Genomic DNA, 15,259 nt, shown 5'->3' with positions numbered 1-15,259 from the left:
TAAAAAAATTGGGGGAAAAATAATAATAACCCTGCCGTCATAGCTGCAAATATAAATATTGGTCTGACCGTTCCTGTCCTTTACTTCCACCAAGCATCACAAAGCATCACAAACCAACGCACGCAACGCGAGTCTGGGAAGCAGGAAATTAATTCGTGCTCGTACCCAAGAAAGTGTTTGCAACCCGAGGCCGCTGCTCACGATGCGCCCCTAGAGGCGAGAAGACGCGCTGCAGCGACGGGGAGGGATGCGCGCAGGGTGCGGGGGCGGGGCGCCTGTCCCACAGCCTTGCGGATTATCCACTGCTGCGCTCTGCCATTGGCCAGCGTCTCTGTCTGTCTCTCTCTCTCCCCCGCCCCCCCCGCCCTCCGCATCACTTTCTGCCGGGCAGGAGGAGAAGGAGGGTAGCAATTCGCGTTGCCTTGGCAACGGCCCATGGTCCCTCCTCTTGCTAACTGCTGCTATTTCGGGCAGCATCAGCATCCAAGGTTGCTCCTAACCTCCTTGGCTCTGGCTGCTGCTGCTTCTGCTACCGCTGCTTGGCGGGGCCCGCCTGGGAGGTTAGGGGAGCCGAGGCCGGGGGCTGCTGCGAGCCGGAACAGCGCTGGCGGCGGGGGCATCCACAGAGGTAAGGAAAGGGCGCCCCCTCCTCTTCCTCCTCCTCCTCCTCCTCGCTTCTCTTCCCCCAGCATGGCGATGATGGATGGAGGATCAGCCCTTCTAATAGGATTCCCGGGTCTACCCTGCAGGGGTGGGGAGGGAAGGGGTAGCGGGAGGACGAGGAGAAGATAAGTAGCCGGCCTGTAGTGCAGTGGGTTAAAGTTGGTTGGGGGGGAGGGGGGAGAACCAGGTGGCTGCCTGCGGGGAGGTGATGGATGGAGATGGGCTGGATGGGGGTGGCTGCTGATGGGAGGAAAGGAGGAGAGGGAAGGGATGAGAGGGGGGGGCGGGGAGGCGGGGGCAGGTGAGTGGATGATGTCAAGAGATGGATAGGACCTGACAGCCGGGCCGGGGAGGGGTGCTGGGGACGAGCAGAGAAGGCTGTGACAGGCCAGCGAGGAGACGGGTGACTCGTTGGGTGCTGAGTGGAAGTGACAGGGCACTTTCCGGCAGCGGGTTCAGTGGCAGCAACCCCCCACCCCCACGAAACCACCTGCTTAGTACCTGCCGCAACCCCAACAAAGGGGGTTAACTAGGCAGACAGCTTTGGGTGCAGAGTGGGGGTGGGATTAGCCTGGACCTTTACTCCAGGAGCATGGCCTTCACCCAGGTAAGGAGCAGATCCTGACACGGAGTAATGCCAGGATTTCCCACTCCATATCCTAGGATTCTTTAACTGCTGATCCTGGAACAAGGGAAAGAGAAGGGCTGTGATTTTTCAGCAGAGCCTTTGCTCCCTGTTTCCATCCTTCCACCTGACTAAAGGTAAAGGTAAAGGGACCCCTGACCATTAGGTCCAGTCGTGGCCGACTCTGGGGTTGCGGCGCTCATCTCGCTTTATTGGCTGAGGGAACCAGCGTACAGCTTCCGGGTCATGTGGCCAGCATGACTGAGCCACTTCTGGCGAACCAGAGCAGCGCACGGAAACACCGTTTACCTTCCCGCCGGAGTGGTACCTATTTATCTACTTGCACTTTTGATGTGCTTTCGAACTGCTAGGTTGGCAGGAGCAGGGACCGAGCAACGGGAGCTCACCTCGTCGCGGGGATTCGAACCGCCGACCTTCTGATCGGCAAGTCCTAGGCTCTGTGGTTTAACCCACAGCGCCACCCGCGTCGTGACTAGTTAGGTGCTAAACCCAATCTCTGTTTTCTACTGCTCAGAGTGTTTCCTTTCCTTGGGTCTCCTGGGATCGGACTGCTTTCTAGAGTGTTCCCCTTATAAATTCTGACAGGAACCCCTTCCTTTTGCAGAGGTCCCAGGACCCAGTAGTAAAACTCTTTCTCCCCTCTCCCCTTCCCCCAAACAATTGCCTCAGTTCTGAAAAGGGACCAGTGATCCTTTGCCCTTCGCATGATGATATATGACTCAAGAGGATGAAATCTGAATGCACTGGGGTGGTCTGCAAGAGATGGTCTTTCTCTCTGAGCTCTCGCCATACATTTGAAGTGCATTTAAATCGCACACACCCAAAAAACCATGGGAACTGTTGTTATTCCAAGGGTACTGGGAATTGTAGCTCTGTGAGGGGCGAACTACGTTTCCCAGGATTCTTGGGAGGTGGTATACATAGGTGATTAGCCAGTAAAATGTCAGATGGAGCACAGCACTGGTGAGAAGACATGCATGTTGAGACAAAATATTATTAGATGCAATGTTGGAACTGATTGTTGTAGTTGTCACTAAAGAAAGAGATTTGTGATTTTAGAATCACTGTAAAACTGATAACATTCAAGATACTGCAGTATTTGCTGTCAGAACCTCAGAGAGAATCTTAGAAATCAGGTATCAGTGCAGATATTATCCCAGGGGTTCTAGAGACAGAAAAGAAGTGAATTTGCGTGTTATTGTTGTTTTACATGAATCAGCTATGTGGAGGTTTAATGCGCATTTTGCATCAAGCATACTCTGGCCTCAGGCAGGCTTTCTAGTAACACATAACTCTTCAGCAAGCATTCTGCAGGGTAGTTCATACAGCTCTACTTTATGGGGATTCAAAATGGGCATTTAAATTTCAAATGGTCCAGTCTTAGTGGTTCAACAATAGGTTTAATCTTATAAATATAATAATATTACTTAGCCTATGAATAATTCCCATGCATTCTCAGTAATCCTTACAACAGGCTTGTCCAGTAAAATAGTGTTGTTATTCTTCTCATATTGCCAGTGGGGTGGTACTTAACTGTGTTTTATGGCAGAGGTGACACCTGAGCAAAATATTTCTGGGATCAGGGCTTTGTCTCATGGCCACACACGAGCTCTCTCAGAAGGTGATCTAACCAAAGATGCCATCTACTACTGAACATACTCTAGGATGATTCAAAAAGAGGTAGTAAGCCATTCAGAAAATATTATTGTCATATTGTATAAAAGACAGCATGTTTTGTCTCTCATACTATAGGTACTTTTACCATTTTAAATACTCCCTTCCAACTCCCTTCACACAAAAAACTTATCCATTGGAATATTGGCTTCTCCCTGACATGCTAGCTTTCAGTGTGCAGGGTTGAGAAATTTTTTTCAGTGAGAGAGCAGTCCAGTCCTGACAAAAGTTTCCCACTTGACTCTGCTGATTGTTCGGCCCCTTTCAGATGTTATTTTAATGCGTAGAGAGGGGGAAAGTGAGATTGTGTGTACTCAGCTGTGCCACACTTTTCACAGGGCACTTCCAAATACCCTGTTTATTGAGCATTCATCCTGATTTGTTTACAGGGCGATTTGACAACACCGGCTATTTCATGAACAGTCGTTCTGGGTTTTTTGTGGGGAGGTTCGATGAGGTGGTCTCAAAACCTCTGAAGCAGTAATAGTGATAATGCCTCTACAATTTGCCCCACCCCCAAAACAACTTGGGGAAATATAAGAAAAATGAGATAATAGTGCCTTCCCGCACCAACAGCTTTGGAACAATTCCTGCTGTATGACATGCAACATAAACAAAAAAGGATTTCCACATCTCCTCCTTACCCTTCTATTCAACTGATGCTCTTCTCTGGTTGCTGCCTGCTCAGTGTTCAAAATTAGCCAGGTGCCAGGTGTATTTCACACCTGACTATTGGCCATTGGAACCAAGTGAAGATTCCTGGGTGCCAGAATGGCGCCTGACATCTCCACTGTCGGAGATCCTTGGATCTGGACTGTTTTCGCACACTAATACCCCATCCTGTCAAATTCTATCCGTTATATTTTATCTGCACAATCGGAATGATTTTCTGGGGAAAAAACACTTTTACTGTGCAGCCTGTGTAGGAGCAGTCACTGTTAAGAAAAAGGGGTTGGGAAAAGCTGATATATATGTGAACTGTCATTGGATCAATTAACTTTTCTTCTTTAAGTGCTCAAAGCTCTTAACCGAGCTCAAGATTGTCATCTGAACTAGCCAGATGTTTAACTGATAATCACAGTCAGACCATCATTTGAAAAATAAGACTTCAGAGCCGCCTTGCCCCCAAATGGCAACTAGACATTCTGTTTTGGCAGCTACAACCTTGATTTAAGGAGACATTTGGCACCTACCTTATATATCTGAGTTTCTAACACTGTGTCTGCTGCATGTGGCAGCAAACAAAACAAAGGTAGCAACAATGGGTTTCATTTCTTCCTGCAACCCCACCTTTTCAAAACGACCATCAGGCAGCTGCCTGCCACATGGCTGACAGGCAGCAAAATGAGCCAACAGGCAGTTGCCATGCTTGCCCTTGACACACACCCCACACATTTTTTTAAAGTAGCTGCTGACTTACCACTTCATGTGGCTGGCAGAGAGCAAAACAAAACAAGCAGAGCAGCAAAAGAGTGGCTCCTACGCTTCACACCCACTTTCCAAAAACTGCTCCACGGACAGGGCCACTGCTTGCTCCACAAGGCCAGCAGGCAGCAAAGCAAAGAGGAAGCAAATAGGCTAAAGCACTTCCCCTGCTTTGTTAAAAAGCCCTCACCCATGGACAAGAAAGCTTCTCCCCTTTTCAATAAGCCCTTCCATGTACATTTTCTTTTTCATGGTTTGATTCGTTTTTCCTGAAACGCTTTACAATTGGGTTTATTTTACTGAGCGGAGTAATTTCAGGTTTCGTTTGTAATTGTTTATATTTGCGATATAAGGTAATGTAACAATACCAATCTGATATGATTTCTTTTTTGTGTTCTTCGGCTATCTAGATCCCAGTTTTCTTGGTGATAACCTTGTAAATGTTGCAAACAAACAAATAAGCCATACCTTTCACTTCTCTGAAGGAAGAGGCCAGGGCAAGAACCTCCTCATATTCCCTTAGGGCACTAAGGGGATTCGTTCAGGAGAGTGTGTGTCACCAGGCTAGGCACAGACCACCTGCTTTATAGGGCAGCCTGCCAGGGGCTTGAGAAGCCCCCTCTTCCCCCTGCTTTTCTGTGGTTGCACAAACAAGAGCAAAACTCAAGGCGGGAGAGTCAAGCACTTGACGGTCAGGAGAAGGTGTTGCCACAAGCACCCATTTGAAGCTGGACTAGCCAGAACCTCTCTTTCATGGGGCCTTTCAACGCTCTCTGGGCCATGGGGACTCCACGCCACACCATCTTTCCCTAGCCACACCGCTTGGTGACCTTTCTTCACATCCTCCTTGAGTGCTTTTTGTCGAACGACCCTTGCTTGCAACTTCCAAAGGTGGAATTTATACTCATCGCTCTGCCCATTTTTGCCTCTGGCCCTCCACACAACCGACGTGCGGCCCCTCGGAGATTGTACCAAAGGGAAGGTGGCCCTCCAGCTGAAAAAGGTTCCCCGCCCTCTGATGTTATGGCTCTCACTGGGTGGTTTTCAGCTAAGCAGGCCTATTGGGGTTAAGGCGCCTCAATCACATTTATATCAGTGGGTCTAGTCTGAGTAAAAACTTAGTCAATGCACAAAGCATCCTGGAAACTGAGCTGTATGTCAACATTTGTGTCTCTGCGCAGGACAAAGTGAGGCAACCTCTGGGGACCCTACGAAGCTCCCCTGTTGGATGTGGGGGACTGAGCTTGGGTCCCCGAAGTGAGATCCCTGGCTGCGCTGACTGTGGGGCAGTCATGGGGGGTGCTGGCCCCCATGTCCACGACTGGGGTTCAGAGAGGATCGAGCCCTGTGGCATCAGGTCAGTCCAATGCGCTACTCGTCCTCCGCCTGAGAGGGCTGATCAACTGAAGTGGGGAGCAAGGGAATGGAGGAGTCTGCCTTCCTGAGAAATACTCACCTCTCGTTGTTGTCCCCCTTCCAAAAGCTGCAGCACAAGACAAAGCCCCCAGGTGACTTGTGAGGCTCGTATTCCTGCAACAGAGACCACCCCAGCTGCAGGAGGTAAGTGTGGAGGGAGTTTGGGTGTTGTTATAAGTAGGAGACCCTACAGTGGGGGTTGCAATTGGCAATTGATTTTAATGGGGTCCTTTTCAGCCCAGTAAGTGCAGAATGGTCAGCAATATTGACTCTCTAAGACCCCATCTGCATTGTATATTTAAAGCAACATTATAGCACTTTAAACAGTAATGGCTTCCTCCAAAGTAACCTGGAAACTGCACTTTCTTAAGGGTGCTGATTGTTGCTAGGAGACCATTATTCCCCTCACAGAGATATAATTATCAGAGTGGGTTAACAGTCAATCCCTCCTTTGCAGGAAACTCTGGAATTTGTTGCTCTTTGAGGGGAATAGGAATCTCCTAAAATTTCTCAACACTCTTAGCAAACTACAACTCGCAGGGTTCTTTGTGGGAAGCCATGATTGTTTGAAGTAATATGATGCCAGACCCTCCCAAGTGTCTATTTTCCAGGGACATCCCTGATTTAGAGAAGCTGTCCCAGTTTCCGATTTGATCCCAGAATATCCCACTTTTCCTTAGGATGTCCCTATTTTCATTGGAGAAATGTTGGAGGTTATGGAGTTTTCCAGCCCCCGAACCATCTGAAGGCAATCCTGTATAGGGAAGGATTTTTTAAATGTTTGATGTTTTATTATGTTTTTATATATGTTGGAAGCTGCCCAGAGTATCTGGGGCAACCCAGTCAGATGTGTGGGGTATAAATAGTAAAAATTTCATAATGGATGGGATGTCCCTATTTTCATCAGAGAAATGTTGGAGGGTATGTGATACTGCTTTGAATGTGATAGTGCAGATGGGGCCTAATTCCCACTCAAACCAAGATGGAGGCAAAGGACTCTATTCCCTCCACCTTGCAGGCTTTGGTAGAGCTCTTCCTTTCGAACCCGGGTCTGCAAAGTAGGACCTGTGTGTGAGAAACAAAATGCTCTCTTGGAACTTGGTCCTCCTAATTTATTTTAAATCGAGGAGTGAGCTTTGTTTTGTTTTTGATTCTTTTGGGTTTCTTTGGGGGGGGGGTTATCGCTTGTTTTCCCCCTCTGCGTGTTTTATTTGTTCTGAGGGGGGGTTGCAGGTTTTTTTGGGGGGGAGGAGTCTAAGCACTGCCAGTTTTTCTTCTGTGAAATGGGTATGTCTGAGGTGCCCACAACCATTTCTCGGATTTCGGGTCCCTGTCCCCGCAAAGGCTGAGTACCTCTGCTTGAGGGCCTTCTCTTTACCATTTCCTTGTATCTTGGCTTGCATGTGATGATGAGGAGCTGAGGTGATTTAAGGAAGAGCACTGCCAAAGCCACTTCTGCTGCCCAAGCTGAAAGGAAGGACTTAGAATCCCTCACCTGCCTCTCAGCTTGGGAGAACATCAGGGCCTACGCTGGGAACCAGAAGTAAAGTGGATTTCAGGGGATGGAGATTTGTTCCCTGTGTTTCCTGTTGCTGATCCCTGAGTTAGAGTTTGTGTGAATGCCACCATCAAGTCATGCTAGCAGGAGAACCTACTCTCCTCCAGTTGAAGCAGGCTTGTAAATAACAGGTTGCCTGTGGCGAACAAGAATTCCCTGAAGCCTTTAGAAAAGACTGTGCACACACTTTTAAAGCACATCCATGGCAGGTTCTTTTTCTCCAATAATTCTGGGCCCTCTAGTTTAACCTCACAGGAGTTACAGTTCCCAGCAACCCTTAACAAGCTATTCCCAGAATTCTTTGAGGGAAAGAATGTGCTTCAAACGTCCACCAACCCTTTGGACATCAGATATGACAGGCAGGCTAGGGAGACATTTTGTGGACTTGTGCACAAGGCTGTGCCATGGCTGAACTTTGCAGTATGTTCCAGAATGTAGCGCTGCCGTTCCTGCCCAGCTTCACCAAACGAAGCACTGTAGGGCTTTCTTAAGAACATGTGCCCATTGCACATGCTACAACGTGAGCTATGGCGGTTTCTCCTGCCTTTGCAAAGTTTGTACACCCCAAATGTAATGGCCAGAATGGCAGCCTCTCTCCTGTAACACAGGCAAAAAGAGAGAGAGGCCTGAAACATTGAAAGTTTCGTCTTGTGGGATAAAACCCATGCTTTTTGACTTAAAAAATATTTTTCTGGCAGTAGAGTCAAGACCAGGCATAGGTGAACTCGGCTCTCCAGATGTTTTGAGACTACAATTCCCATCATCTCTGATCACTGGTCCTGTTAGCTAGGGATGATGGGAGTTGTAGTCCCAAAACATCTGGAGGGCCGAGTTTGCCTATGCCTGGTCAAGACGGTCTGTTTTAATGAAAGAGAACAGCCTGGGAACCATTCTGTAGAAGCATAGGTGCCAACTCCCTGGGGCCCCAAAGTGCCCAAGCACCCACAAAATTCCCCATGAAGGGACTGGGCACCCCCAAATATCAGTCCCAAGGCCATGCACACTGCATGGCACCCACAGCCTTGGGCACCCATGGTGGCAGGGCCAAGCTGGCACTCCTGTGTAGAAGAATCATATCTGTTTATTACAACACAGCACAACTACCGTATTTTTCGCTCTATAAGACGCACCAGACCACAAGTTTTTGGAGGCGGAAAACAAGAAAAAAAATATTCTGAATCTCAGAAGCCAGAACAGCAAGAGGGATCGCTGCGCAGTGAAAGCAGCAATCCCTCTTGCTGTTCTGGCTTCTGTGATAGCTGTGCAGCCTGCATTCGCTCCATAAGACGCACACACATTTCCCCTTACTTTTTAGGAGGGAAAAAGTGAGTCTTATAGAGCAAAAAATATGGTACATTCCACATTATTTAGGATTACCTAGAACAGTTCCTTCGCAGCCACAAATACGGCAATGTGTTGCAATCCCAAACCAGTGCCCTCAAGCCTACCCCCAGGGGAAAATCACAACACCTCATCTTCATCTGTGGTCATGTCTGATATTCCTGAGGAAGGATTAAAAATGTCCAAGGTCTTTGTGGCAAGGGGAGAACTTCTCTGAACCCAAAGGGCCCCAATTAAATATCGGAATAGGAAATCATGATATACCTGTTACCAATGTATCCAATTCTGTTTTGCAGTCAATGGGTATCTTGGCTCCTGCAACTGCTCCAAGCAGACGATTCCAGAATATTAGTCCTTCTAAATGTATGAATGGCTAGTTTATAACGAGTTTATGGCCTTGCATTCCATAGCAATGCCTCATCTTGCCTAGAGCTGAAATGGGTATTTGAAATTCACTGAAATTTCCAATTTCACCATTTTTACATGTGCATTTGGAATGTGACATTGTGCCTCTGAATTAGAACTGTTTAGATTTGCTGGCATCTCTTGGTGCTTTTGGCAGGCATTTCTTTGTTTATTTACACACATATACTTCGTTAAAACCAGCTCCACTAGATTATTAAAGCCGCTCATGACATACATCCATAATATACTATAAAGAAAAACGAAACCACATAAGCCGTCAGCTGTCAAATACTAAACACCACAGCATGCCATCTATCAAATGTTATTAAATACTAAATACCATTACATGTCACTTACCAAATACAATCAGATACTAAATACTATTGCTTGCCAACCATCAAATACTAAATCCCATTGCTTATTAGCTGTTAAATATTATTGACTACTAAAAAAAATTAAAAATGTTGCATGCCAGTTATTAAATGAAGTACTAAATACCATTACATGTCACCTAGTTCCAAATAATACCAAGCAGCGTCAAATATCATAGGACGTCAAATGCAGATATCAAATATCGGGTGACTTGTTTGGCAAATGAATATTTGACTAGATTTCTGCAGAATCTGGAAGAGATTTTGTATGGCGGAAAAAATTTTTAAGCCCTAATCTTGGCTCTGAAAGGTACTGTCTTGCTGCCTGTCTTTTATTTTCCTTCCACCTTTTCAGTGAATGTCGTAGTAGTGGTGGACGGGAACTGCATCCTGCAATATACCCATCGCCAGTCACCTTGCTCCTGCCTTTCTGATGGGGAGCCTCTCCTGTCCCGACGCCCTCCGCCAACGTACGGGGCTGTGCCCCCCAGCCCCACTGTCCCCAGGGGTCCAGCTTGCGGCCAAGAAGCTGGCCCACCCCCATCCCGCAGGACCCGTGGACTCAGCGTCCGCTGTTGCACCAAAGCCTGCCTGGGCGATGAAGAGGAACATGCCGAACGGCACCTCCACCGGGGGCCACCCTGCAGCCGCCTCACCCCAGTGCCCTTGCCCTGCAGCCCCTCTGGCCCGTGGTTTGGAGTGGGGTCTCTCAGTGGGGGCAGGCCGGGGGCTCGGGTCGTGAAGATCTGGGACCGACAGCGATGCCCCTTGCTGGAGGAAGGGGATGTCATTGCAAAGGTGAACGGGGCTGACGTGCGGGACCTGAGCCCGGGAGAAGTGGAGAGTGTCTTGCAGGAACATACGCGGACAGGAGATGTGATCCTTCTGGTGGAAAGGAAAGGTGAGCCATGACAGAAGGCAGGGCCACCACAAGGTTTTTCCACAGCCCTGGGCAGGTTCAAGTTTCCCACCATCCTCCCTCATCTTATCAACCTGCTGGGCATCTTGCTTCGCAACATTAGAGCATGAATGGCCAAGGGTTCGCCAGGATTATCTTGGTTTGCCAATTCCTATAGCAATGCCGTGCTTGTAACCCATTGGAAATCGATAAAAAAATCAGACTGTCTCGCCAGAGTGGTGCATGCTCCAGTTATCTCTCGCTTGGACTACTGCAATGCGCTCTCTGTGGGGCTACCTTTGAAGGTGACCCGGAAACTACAACTAATCCAGAATGCGGCAGCTAGACTGGTGACTGGGAGCGGCCGCCAAGACCACATAACACTGGTCTTGAAAGACCTAAACTGGCTCCCAGTACGTTTCCGAGCACAATTCAAAGTGTTGGTGCTGACCTTTAAAGCCCTAAACAGCCTCGGTCCAGTATACCTGAAGGAGCGTCTCCACCTCCATTGTTCTGCCCGGACACTGAGGTCCAGTGCTGAGGGTCTTCTGGCAGTTCCCTCGCTGCGAGAAGCCATTACAGGGAACCAGACAGAGGGCCTTCTCGGTAGTGGCACCCACCCTGTGGAACGTCCTCCCACCAGATGTCAAAGGGAAAAATAACTACCAAACTTTTAGAAGACATCTGAAGGCAGCCCTGTTTAGGGAAGCTTTTAAAGTTTAATAGGTTATTGTATTTTAGTGTTTTGTTGGAAGCCGCCCAGAGTGGCTGGGAAACCCAGCCAGATGGGTGGGGTATAAATTTATTATTATTATTATTATTATTAAAAACAACTCGCAGGACAACGGAAAGGGATTAGAAGCAAGGCACTCATCTATGAATGTCTGCCCTGCCCTCTGCTGCTGGTTGAGGTGCTCAGGCATGTCCTCAAAAGTGCAGCAGACGTCCCCGTCCCCCCCCCCCAGGTGTCTTTGTGCCCCTCCGCCAGGAAGAGAGGCCGTGGCTCTTCCTCTAAGATTTTTGCCTCGCTGAGACAGGCGCTGCTCCTTCAGCAAAAGAGGCGGGTTCTGAGTTTGCCTTTATGGCTAACTTGGCTGCAGCAGCCAGGGAGCAGCATTTCGGGTCATTGGATGGTGTGTGACAGCAGGATAGAATTCAAAGCCCCTGTCGCAGAAGAGGCAGTAGATAGTCCTCAAATAAATGGTTAAAATAAACAAATAGTTGTATTAATTTAAAAAAAAAAGAAATCACGGAAATGTCTGAGATAATGGTGCTAATGATAATAATAAGCTGGTGTTGTCAAGTGACTTCAGTGGTAGCCGTGAGACCAGGGTGTCTCAGTTCAAACTGGACCTGTAGTCACGAAACCATGGGATGGGGCAGAGCAGATGCACACTTTATATGGCACTGATTCTCCAAGTGTCCCTATTTTCCAGGGAAGTCCTTGATTTAGAGAAGTTGTCCCGGTTTCTAAATTGATCCCAGAATGACCCACTTTTCCTTAAAAAGGTAAAGGTAAAGGACCCCTGACAGTTAAGTCCAGTCGCGAATGGCTCTGGGATTGCGGTGTTCCTCTCGCTTTCAGGCCGAGGGAGCCGGCGTTTGTCCGCAGACAGCTTCCGGGTTATCTGGCCAGCCGCTTCTGGCGAAACCAGAGCAGCGCACAGAAGCGCCGTTTACCTTCCCGCCGGAATGGTACCTATTTATCTACTTGCACTTTTTGGAGTGCTTTTGAACTGCTAGGTTGGCAGGAGCTGGGACTGAGCAGCAGGAGCTCACCCCGTCGTGGGGATTCGAACCGCCAACCTTCTGATCGGCAAGCCCTAGGCTCAGTGGTTTAGACCACAGCACCACCCGAGTCCCTTTTCCTTAGAACGTCCCTATTTTCACTGGAGAAATCTTGCAGGGTATGGAGCTATCCGACTCCTGAACCATCTGAAGGCAATCCTGTATAGGGAAGTTTTCTTAATGTTTAATGCTCTATGGTGTTTTTATATATGTTGGAAGCCACCCAGAATGGCTGGAGCAACCCAGTAAGATGTGTGGGGTATAAATAGTAAAATTATCATTATGGAATGGGACATCCCTATTTTAATTGGATAAATGTTTGAGGGTGTGAGTGCCACAGTATTATCTCCTTTCTCCCCTCCCCCAGTAGCAAATTCATGGCAGATGTTGATAGCAGATACACTGGGTTGAAAGACCTGTTACTCAGGACTCTCAACCAGGTATACGGTTGTTTAAGTGTGAAAAACCATGGCTGACCCAAAACATGTTGCTTCCCAAAGCATAGCAGCAAATGGCGCCCTTCCCACTGCACCCCCCACCCCTCCAAGTCAAAGTGTATAATACCCAAGGCAAGCTAAGTTAAAGATAAAAATGCAATGATAATACATTAGGAGATAATGAGTGGAGATGGTTTCATTTGCAAGCTGACGGAACGATAGCAGTGACGGAACGATCAGAAGAACGCAATGTTAAATTCTCTCGAAATATACTTCCTGAGACATTCACCTCACTCCATCAAATGGTTGAGCTTGCCCTACAAACAACCGAATGATCTTTAACAAAAAAAAAGAACCCCAAACCTTTATACACAGAGTGAAGGGGGGAATCAGAATGCTTTCTTACAATAAAGAGGGATCGCATATACAAACATTCCAGTCATAAATCCTTCTTAGGCCAAATCCTGTGTACCCTATTTTTCAACACAAGCCATAAGCCGATCGGGATGGGGCAGGGCAGGTGGTTAGGTACGCGGTATTATTATTATTATTATTATTATTATTATTATTATTATTATTGAAGTGCTGGTTTCATGAATTTTTTATTTTATTTTATAGATTTGCTATGTTTACTTTTTTGTTTTGATATCATATTTGGCCATTGATGAAGACCTTTGTGCCAAAATGCGCTTGGTTTATGTTGCAATTTAATGTCCAGGATTTGGTCTGTTAAGGATTTGTTATTGGAGTGTTTAAGTAGGCACATCTATTATGATTCACGTTTGCCGTATTTATAGCAGGAAGCTGCCATGTAAATCCTGCACTTGCAGTCTGTGGTTTAGAAAGTATGAGGCCCTTAGCCTCAAACACCATCTTAGCATAGGAATAACAATATAGTACCAGCATGCTGTAATGCTCGCAGAGATATTCTCTGTGTAGGTGCTATAAAAATGCTTTATTTGTGTATACATGCAGCAGAGTTCAGATCCAATATTTGATTGTAAGCCATCTTAATTTGATTGTGAGTGTTGACCTCACAGGTTTGTGGGAAAGGTGGGGCATAGATGTGGGAAATAAATAAACATCTTGCCTGTGGCACTTGCACCATCTCATTCCATGCACTAATCACAATCACAACCAATAGTGATTTCTGAAGGAGGGTCACATTTTCCCAGGTATAAAGCAGTGCCCTTGGGTAAATGCTCAGGAAATGAGACAGCCCCAAAGTAGCACCTTGAAAGAAAGATGTGCAGCAAGACCAATGAGAATTTGCTGGGCAAAAAAACAAAAAACCATCATCATCATCTGATTAGACAGAAAGCAGTGCGAAATCTTTTTTTCTTAACTGAAGTTCAACAAATCTAAAAATGCTGACTTCAACATCTGATTCCCCCCCCCCATCAACATTTGAATTTCAAACTCAATTTTTTACATCAACATTTGCAATTTAACTGTTTTGCTTAGCGTGTATGTGTTTTTTTTAACCTATTGAAGGGTGGGATTTTTTCCATGATTGGGTAAATAAATGAATTATTTTAGTACAAAATGTATTAAATGCCACTGCACACCAACTGTTAGATACTGTCAGATATTGATTGGTACATGTAAGATACTGTCAAAGCGCTGTCTCTTCCTGCATGTCAGCTGCCAAATACTGACGGATACTGTAAGTCTGACAGCTACTGAAAAGATCACTGGATGATGAACGCTAATGTGGAATATCAAATATTCAGTGAACGTGCACACATGCAGAGGGCTGTGATCTGAACAGGCACGAAGTCATAAACTTTGCTGAGGCAGGCCTGGGTCTGGTCAGTGTTAGATGGATTTAGATGAGTAGGAGAGGATATTCTATTTAATAACTACCCTTCCTTTTTTCATTTTTGTGAGCATGCAAATATCTATTTTAGCAGAGTTAAAATCACCATCCGTGCACAGCTTATCTCTAGAAGCTATTAGGACAAGGTTGCATAACCTTCTAGAACAATTATGATATCCAAGGAAGCTCTAGGCAGGCTTGGATTATCTTTTTCCTCTTTTATGTTTCCCTGTTAAGAAAGAAATCACTCTCAGACCATTTAGTAAACAAGAAAAATACAAGGTTTACTCACATCAAAAGTCTTGTCAGGATTCAACACATGCAGTCAGGGAGGCAACAGTCCTTAAACATCCTAGAGTCCCTTGTTTGTGACTGTTTAGCCACCATGCAATCTGTGATTTGCCTGCAGATCCACAGTCAGTACGTGGATGGCAGGCCACCTGGGATCCATATAGATCCCACCTTAATTGAAGAAACATAGGCTATAAATGTAATAAAGGAACTATTGCCTGTCAAACTTCACACAGGATAATTTTAGAGGTGCAAATTCATTTCAGCTGCAACAGAAAGACGCTACCTCTTACAAAATGAATGTCATGCTTAGTTGCATTGTTGAAAGCCATGACCTGTTTTTTCCTAGCAATTTGCCAAATGGACAGAGCAGTTACACACACAAAACACCTGTAACTGAAACAAATGTGAATTATCAGAAATAGGATGAGATTCTGATAGCTAGAAGTGGATATACAGTTGTACCTCTTGTTACGTCAGTCTCCGGTTGCATTTTTTCAGGATACGAATGTGTGCGCGCATGCGCA

At 46.6% G+C, this 15,259-nt stretch overlaps 1 protein-coding gene across 5 annotated transcripts in view; it reads left to right on the top strand.

Moving 5' to 3' along the window:
* The first annotated feature begins 394 nt into the window (after window positions 1-394).
* Window positions 395-15,259, top strand: part of MAGIX (MAGI family member, X-linked) — a 35,930-nt gene continuing 21,065 nt past the window's right edge. Inside the window, exons 1-4 of one of the 5 annotated variants that reach the window (XM_080988127.1) lie at window positions 395-628; window positions 5,590-5,765; window positions 5,892-5,968; window positions 9,855-10,400. In XM_080988127.1, coding sequence (XP_080844253.1) covers window positions 5,701-5,765; window positions 5,892-5,968; window positions 9,855-10,400 — 688 coding nt within the window. In that variant the 5' untranslated portion in view covers window positions 395-628; window positions 5,590-5,700. Of the gene's footprint in view, window positions 629-1,302; window positions 1,426-2,794; window positions 2,990-5,589; window positions 5,766-5,891; window positions 5,969-9,854; window positions 10,401-15,259 lie in introns of those variants that run through there. The other 4 variants (XM_080988128.1, XM_080988129.1, XM_080988126.1 and 1 more) reach the window with 4 other exon arrangements.

Source organism: Podarcis pityusensis, assembly GCF_964106645.2.
Source record: "Podarcis pityusensis genome assembly, chromosome: 17".
In the NCBI taxonomy this organism is placed as follows: domain Eukaryota; kingdom Metazoa; phylum Chordata; class Lepidosauria; order Squamata; family Lacertidae; genus Podarcis; species Podarcis pityusensis.
Note: the sequence above shows the minus strand (reverse complement) of the source record. Positions and strands in the feature narration are given on the sequence as shown.